The 7,660-nt window shown below is 47.7% G+C and overlaps 1 protein-coding gene across 1 annotated transcript in view; it reads left to right on the forward strand.

The window, feature by feature from the left end:
• Positions 1-5,098, forward strand: part of CACUL1 (CDK2 associated cullin domain 1) — a 9,090-nt gene extending 3,992 nt beyond the window's left edge. The window contains exons 3-9 of the mRNA XM_072425045.1: positions 1,429-1,531; positions 2,214-2,309; positions 2,413-2,515; positions 2,750-2,839; positions 2,969-3,107; positions 3,263-3,306; positions 3,857-5,098. Coding sequence (XP_072281146.1) covers positions 1,429-1,531; positions 2,214-2,309; positions 2,413-2,515; positions 2,750-2,839; positions 2,969-3,107; positions 3,263-3,306; positions 3,857-3,891 — 610 coding nt within the window. The 3' untranslated portion in view covers positions 3,892-5,098. The remainder of the gene's footprint in view (positions 1-1,428; positions 1,532-2,213; positions 2,310-2,412; positions 2,516-2,749; positions 2,840-2,968; positions 3,108-3,262; positions 3,307-3,856) is intronic.
• The last annotated feature ends 2,562 nt before the right edge of the window (positions 5,099-7,660 follow it).

A 7,660-nucleotide genomic window follows, 5' to 3' on the forward strand; every position in this document is an offset into this window, starting at 1 on the left:
CTCTGCATCGTGTGGCCCTGGATTCTCTGCATCATGTGGCCCTGGATTCTCTGCATCATGTGGCCCTGGATTCAGAGCAGATTCACAATCAGGATAGATGATTTTTGATTTAAGTCTTCTTCAAAAACCCGGCAATCTTACTCATACAGAAGTAGCGGTCCGAGTGATGGTCTAATGGCTGACGCCAAACCATAGGCACAGCGATAGCCATTTTATTCCTTTTCCCATTCAGCCATTGTGTTAGGCCAAGGTAACTCACCTGACAGCAGGTAAGAGGTGCCCAGCTTTTATCCTAATCCCCAATTTCACATCCAAAGTATTACTTGTAAGCAAATCTCACCCTCTTGGTTAGGTTCTTGCGTTGATCACATGGGGTATATTTGCCACAAATGTAGCACAAATTGTCCGGTTTATTAGCACAGCTTGGCCTACTCATCCTTATCTCAAAACAGACTCACTATGGCCGAGCTGTACGATCCAATAAGATGGCTTTGCACTAGAGACAAGCCCTTGGTCCATCTCCCCTTATATACATAATATATATATTTCTGACGTCAGCTCACTGACTTGCCCTGACAGCCTCTGCTGGAACATACATACCACCAGGGGGCGTAATTCAGCTGAGGTGGCAGCAGGCATAGTGGTAGCTGCAACTGATACAATGTTCCCATGTAAAAATACATTACCCATTCACCGACTATTGGAACAGCTATAGCACGCCCATAGCATAAGATCTGAGTTCAGATTTGGAATCAGCGCACTTAATATGTAAATCACGTGTTATTCCCCGTCATGTGACATCAGCACCACTTGTGGATTATTCTTCATACAGCGGGATGATGCGATTCAGAATATTTGTCAATCTTTTTATATCCTTTGGCAGATTCACCGGGGTCTTTATATAAATATTATCACCCAAGATTCACCCAATCTTTTACACTTTGAATTCTATTAGAAAATGTGTGAATCGGCTTTTTATTCATGATTACTTGTTTTTTTTTTTGTTTTGTTTTTTAATTGCATCCAATGTATATTGTGGTGTGAATCTTGGGTGAAAACATTTTCAAAAAGACCCCATGAGGGTCTTTGGGGAGATCTAATGATGTCATGATGACAGCACACATAAATAGAGAACCCCCCATATCTGAGGGTGATATAAGGTAAGTGCCCCCAGCTCTTATCATTATGACACATAATCAGGACACATGACTGCAGTGTTGGGGTATTTACCTTGACAGATCTGCACTTCTATAGGTAGAAGATGAGTACCCTGTGTCATGTATGTCACCTGTGTCTGGGGGCACTTACCTTATCACATGACTGTATGTAGTGTGAGCACCGTGTGTTGTCCCACCGATACCCTACAATCAGATCTATAGGTGGGTGTATGTTACTCTGAGAGGGTGACCCCAATCTTCTCTTCCACAGCTGTGTCTACAAATGTGTCTGTCAGCAACATTCAGAGCAGATGTACAGCGACCTCCTGTGTAAGATCACCCAACACCTCCACCGGGTCTCCCAGGAGCTGCAGGTACCTACCTACCCCATACCCCACCCATGCCCAACTCTACTCATACCCATCGCTCCAACTCCGCCCAACTTCACCCCAACTGCACCCGCATTACCAACACCAATCACCCAACACCTCCACCGGGTCTCCCAGGAGCTGCAGGTACTTACCTACCTACCCCATACCCCACCCATGCCCAACTCTACTCATACCCATCGCTCCAACTCCGTCCAACTTCACCCCATCTCCCCAACTGCACCCGCATTACCAACACCAATCAGCCAACACCTCCATTGGGTCTCCCAGGAGCTGCAGGTACTTACCTACCTACCCCATACCCCACCCGTGCCCAACTCTACTCATACCCATCGCTCCAACTCTGCCCAGCTTCACCCCATCTGCCAAACTGCACCCGCATTATAACACCAATCACCCAACACCTCCACCGGGTCTCCCAGGAGCTGCAGGTACCTACCTACCCCATACCCCGCCCATGCCCACTACTCTACATTCCCATTGCCCCAACACCACCCCCTCCCCCCACATATCATAACACCCATCACCCCCTCGCCACCCACATCATAACACCCATCACCCCCTCGCCACCCACATCATAACACCCATCTCTACCCATTACCCCCCTACACACACACGCACAGTAAGTTAATGGTTTCTGATTGGCTGCTTGTTGTTGGTGTTTCAGGCAAGTTCTCCAGAGCAGTACATAGAAAAGTTTAATGTGGCCCTGGGGCAGTATATGGGGGCCCTGCACAGCATCGTCCCGCTCTTCATCTACATGGTGAGTTCCCTGGGGGCGGGGTATTTTGTATGGTGGTGGGAGGAGTCAGTGTTTGGTTTTCTCCGCCCTTTTATGGGTTTACAGCTCTTTCCTTGTGTTTCAGAATAAGTTTTATATAGAAACCAAACTGAACCGAGACCTGAAGGACGATCTGATCCAACTGTTCACCCGCCACGTGGCCGAGAAGCATATCTTCAACCTGATGCGTGAGTAGACTAATATTCCACCCCCAGGGCCCCCCTCTAATACCCATTAACTTGATTGGTTCAGATTAGGCCTGCCCAGACTGGTAGTATGCCCACTATAATCTGCTGGTCCCATTTCTCATTGTGGGGGAGGAGACTGGGGTCCGACCCAGAGATTGTCCTAGGGCCCCAATAGTTCATGTATAACAGGCAGATCCCTGGGCAGCCATAACTTGTATCTCTTCCTCTCTGCAGCACTACTGATAGAAGCTCAGTCCACACCGTTCCAGATCACCCCCTCCACCATGGCCAGCATAGTGAAGGGCCTCTACACCCTGAGGCCAGGTAAGTATCTGATGTGTGGTCATCATATAGACATCCTCCATGCAGATCATACTGAGCCGGGGGAGGGGCTGTCATGTCTTCTTCTGCTGATCGATACAAATATGGCCTCCACTTCTACTCTCCTTCCAGAATGGGTCCAACTTGCCCCAACGCTCTTCTCCAAATTCATCCCCAACATTCTGCCCCCGGCCCTGGAGTCAGAGCTGCAGGACTACGCTGCACAAGACCAGAAGTTACAGAGAGACCTCATGCAGAACGGATTTAACAGGTCAGAGCGCTATGTGTGTGCTGGAGAAGGAAATCTTCTATCCAATAGGAAGCAGCCACAAATATTTCCCACTGTAGTATTGGGATTTATAGAGGGGGGGATATCAGAGAACACATAATGACTTAATCATCATTATTATTATTGTCTCTCCGCAGAGGTGACCAATCGCGGAAAAGAGCAGGAGATGACCTGTCATACAGTAAGTGTCCCCGGGGGTGTGATGTCAGAGTGCCCCCTCCTTCTCATATTCCAGATTTCAAAAATCCCCCCCCCCCCATCTCAGAGGTAAATTTTGTATATTCCTAGGGTAGAGGTTTGGATGTAATATTTACCTTTTCTTTCCAGTATTTAGGACAAGGGCCCTTTAAAGGGGCCCCAATCACAAAGCCACTTTGGGTGACCAGTTTCATAGTGTGCAGAAACCTCTCTAAGCCAACCTTTATCATTGTATTGTAGTGTAGGGAGGGCCGGATACCATCACAGGTAAGTCACTTATCTGCCACCTTGTCATGCTCAGACTTACCTTCTGAGTGTACCCTCATCTGCCTATACCCCCAATCAGTACTTACCTCTGGGACCCCATCCTCAGCTCCCTGGTACCTTCCTTCTGGGACCTCACCCCCAGCCCCCTGGTACCTACCTCTGGGACCTCAGCCCCCTGGTACTTTTCCCCATTGATTGGCTGCCATATTGTGTATTTGCTGCCTCAATAATTCCCATATGAAGCTTTTTCTTCTCTATGTTTTCAGATGGCTCCTGCGGCAGCTCCCAGAGCTATAGATAAGGTCGGGGCCCCTTATTGCTGGTACACGGATCCTTTGTTCCACCACGATGGAATGTTGTGACTGCTGTGATGTCTCCTGCCCTCTCCTGCCAAGCACTGGCTGATGTGGACGTGACATAGAAGAGAAGTGATGATATTTTAGGTGTAAATATAAAGTTTTTTTTTTTTTTTTAAATAAAACTTGAACTTTGCTGCTACAGACAAATAATTGCTGAGAAAGAGCACAGCTATGGATCCGCTTTGTACAAGACGACTCCTTTCCCCAGTCAGTACCCTGTCTTTCGACCTCTGCGGCTTGGGTCCCACACGTGTCACCTCTGTGTGCCTGGGCCCACGCGCTTCACCATCAGGTCTCCAGTCCCACGCGATTCATCTCTTGGTGCCCCGCTCCCACACACTTCACCTCCAGGTCTACGGTCCCACATGTGGCCCCTCTGGGTGCCCCGGTCCCACGTGTGTCACCTGTGTTTCTAGTCTTGTGTCCTGCGTATTCTTTGCTTAGATTATAAGAAATGGCCCAGTAAATGTTCTGTATTCTCATAGCTGTAATGATAGAGCTTCTGATGGGTTTTTGCAGAACACTCCTAGTCCATTATACCTGTACGTGGTCCTGTAATGAGGGATGGACAGATCAGACGCTGGAAATCGCTGTATGTGGATCCGATAGGAAATTGTTTCTGATTAGTTTTATCTTCCATATTTGGGAACGGCGGGAGGATGTGGTACGAAGGCAACCGCTGAGATCACCGGGGAGAAACACCCCAAAATGTGGGCAGAGATCAGGCTGGGTCATTGTGTGAATTTATTTCCCACGCTGCCCGGCCACAAGATGGCCCCTGATTTTTGCCCCCTGGGATTGGGGTATCTGCACATTATACTGGTAACGTGTGCGTGACGTGGAGCCGGTGGTTGTTGTGGGATCTGACAATATAGAGTTTGTGATATTCTCACATCGGGTTCTGAGCAGCAGATTCATCTTTGTCCTATTTCCTCTGAATAAACTTGTGAAAAGATTCATCAGAACTTCACTGCTGGAAAGGTTCTCGGGAATAAAACCAGCAGCGTGTCCTCGGCTATCGACAAACATTTGTGGCATGCAATGGACTTCAGGGCTGATGGCCACAGATATGGGAAGAGAGTTTGTTCTATATTTGTTACATATTGTGCACTATTTCTATAAATGAATGAAAATAAATATTTATCTGTACACTGCAGAGACTTCTTTACACCAGGCTGTCCCAATAAATGGCGGCATTTACCCTCTAGGGGGCTCCATTCACCCATATTGTGGAGCTTTGTTCATCCATAATGGGGGGATTCATTCTCCTAAATTGGGGGCCTGCATTTTCCTATATGGGAGGGCTCTATTCCCCCATATTGGGGGGCTTCATTCATCAATGTTGGGGGCCTGCAGTCACTTAAGAAGACAGCTAATTCACATGCTCTGATCAATAAAAGATTCAGCCTCTAGAGGGCAGTGCTTGTTTTCTGTATAATAATGGGATGTAATTAATATGGAGGAGCTGCCCTTATAATGGGGGGGGGGGGTGTAAAATATTTATGTGAAATTATCAGTTACCCCGTTACCCTCTGTTACCCTATTTAATGAAGAAATTTCCACACAAATTAGCTACATTTACCTAACAGACAATATGTTATCAGTGGGATTGAGCTGAAATAATCTAAGGAGGTTTTCTGGTGAGGGATGAAAAGTTTCAGAGTAACAAAAAATATAAAAAATGAAAAGTCCAGCAATGTAAAAATAAGAAAGCTTTTGCTGCAACACTTCCAATCTAGAGCTGTCCCCTGCACTAAAACCTTTCCACCACTAGGCTTCCATGCTGAATAAAGCCAATGAAGCTGTTTAAATAATGTTTTCATCAGAATGGAGCCCAAAATAGAAAAAGCAAATGATAATAGAACGATAATTATTTCCCTGCCTGGTATTGGTGGCGCTTATGTTTTATTTTTTTCAGAAGCAACAGAATTCCTAAAAACAACAATAGAAAACAATGAGGATTATTGTGACTACAAATATCAGTAAATCTGCATGTCACCAAATAAACCCCGCATCCCCCCAATCTGCCCATTGTTATTATTAATAAACAGGATTTATATAGCGCCAACATATTACGCAGCGCTGTACAATAAATAGGGGTTACAAATGACAGACTAATTCAGACAGTGATACAGGAGGAGAGGACCCTGCCCCGAAGAGCTTACAATCTAGTAGGTGGGGGAATTTCACACACAATAGGATCACCAGATGTGTCCACCAATGGAGACCCGGAACCACATGGGGCCCATTCTAGGGGATTTATTAGGCAGATTTATTCTGTTGGTCTGCTTCCCACCCAGCTGCTGTTCCTCCATGGCTTCCTTTACCATTCACAGGAGAATTAGTTTGGGCTCCTTCGGGCCCTTCCTGCAGGCCGCTGGGATTTCAGGCTGGGTTGGAGGTCCTGGGACAGATGTGGGGATTCCCAATGTTGGCACCGTACACAGCTGTGAGGTTGTACAAAGCAGGAAATAAATCACCAATAAAAGATGTCAGGCAATGGAATCCAATGATTTGTCACTTGGTGTGGCTTCAGCAATTCCAGATTCTGCATTATACAAGAATTCTAATTCCCGGCAATGGAGGGCCCGAAATCTGCACCCCCCCCCCCCTATCTCATGGCAAGAAGCCACCTCTGGGAATGGGCTGCAGATTTTCTGTTACCCAACAACCCAAAGCCCCATTACTGTGGTGTCATCTATTATATGGAGATAAATATGGCCGCAATTATCCCACTGGGGGGAGGGGGCTACAATCATCCTGAACCAATGGCAATATTAGCGCACCATGGACACATAGCTGATAGCTTCTCCATTGTCAGATGTGAATGAGAGGAGAACAAAGACTTCTGTATATCAGCCAGGGACAGCAGCGGAGAGCCTCCCTTAAATCAGCAAACACAGCATATAAGCACATGTCACAGGGAAAGGGGGGCAACTAGGTAATATGGATCACACTATGTACATTTCTGTAATGGCACCCCAATACACCCACACCATAGGGCACCCCAATGCACCAACACCATAGGGCACCTCAATACACCCACACCACAGGGCACCCCAATACACCCACACCGCAGGGCACCCCAATGCACCAACACCATAGGGCACCCCAATACACCCACACTACAGGGCACCCCAATTTACCAACTCCAACCTCCATTATCAGCCCCTGCCTCCATTACCAGCTCCTGCCACCATTACCAGCTCCTGCCACCATTACCAACTACTGCCACCATTACTGGCTCCTGCCACCATTACCAGCTCCTGCCACCAATACCAACTCCAACCTCCATTACCAGCTCCTGTCACCAATACCAACTCCTGCCACCTTTACCAACTCCAACCTCCATTATCAGCCCCTGCCTCCATTACCAACTCCAACCTCCATTACCAGCTCCTGTCACCAATACCAACTCCTGCCACCTTTACCAGCTCCTGCCTCCATTACCAGCTCCTGCCACCAATACCAACTACTGCCTCCAATACCAACTCCTGCCACCTTTACCAGCTCCTGCCACCGTTACCAACTCCTGCCACCTTTACCAGCTCCTGCCACCATTACCAGCCCCTGCCTCCATTACCAGCTCCTGCCACCGTCACCAACTCCTGCCACCATTACCAACTCCTGCCACCATTACCAACTCCTGACTCCATTACCAGCTCCTGCCACCATTACCAGCTACTGCGCCCAATACCGGCTCCTGCCACC

This window comes from Pyxicephalus adspersus, chromosome 10 (assembly GCF_032062135.1).
Source record: "Pyxicephalus adspersus chromosome 10, UCB_Pads_2.0, whole genome shotgun sequence".
NCBI classification, from domain to species: domain Eukaryota; kingdom Metazoa; phylum Chordata; class Amphibia; order Anura; family Pyxicephalidae; genus Pyxicephalus; species Pyxicephalus adspersus.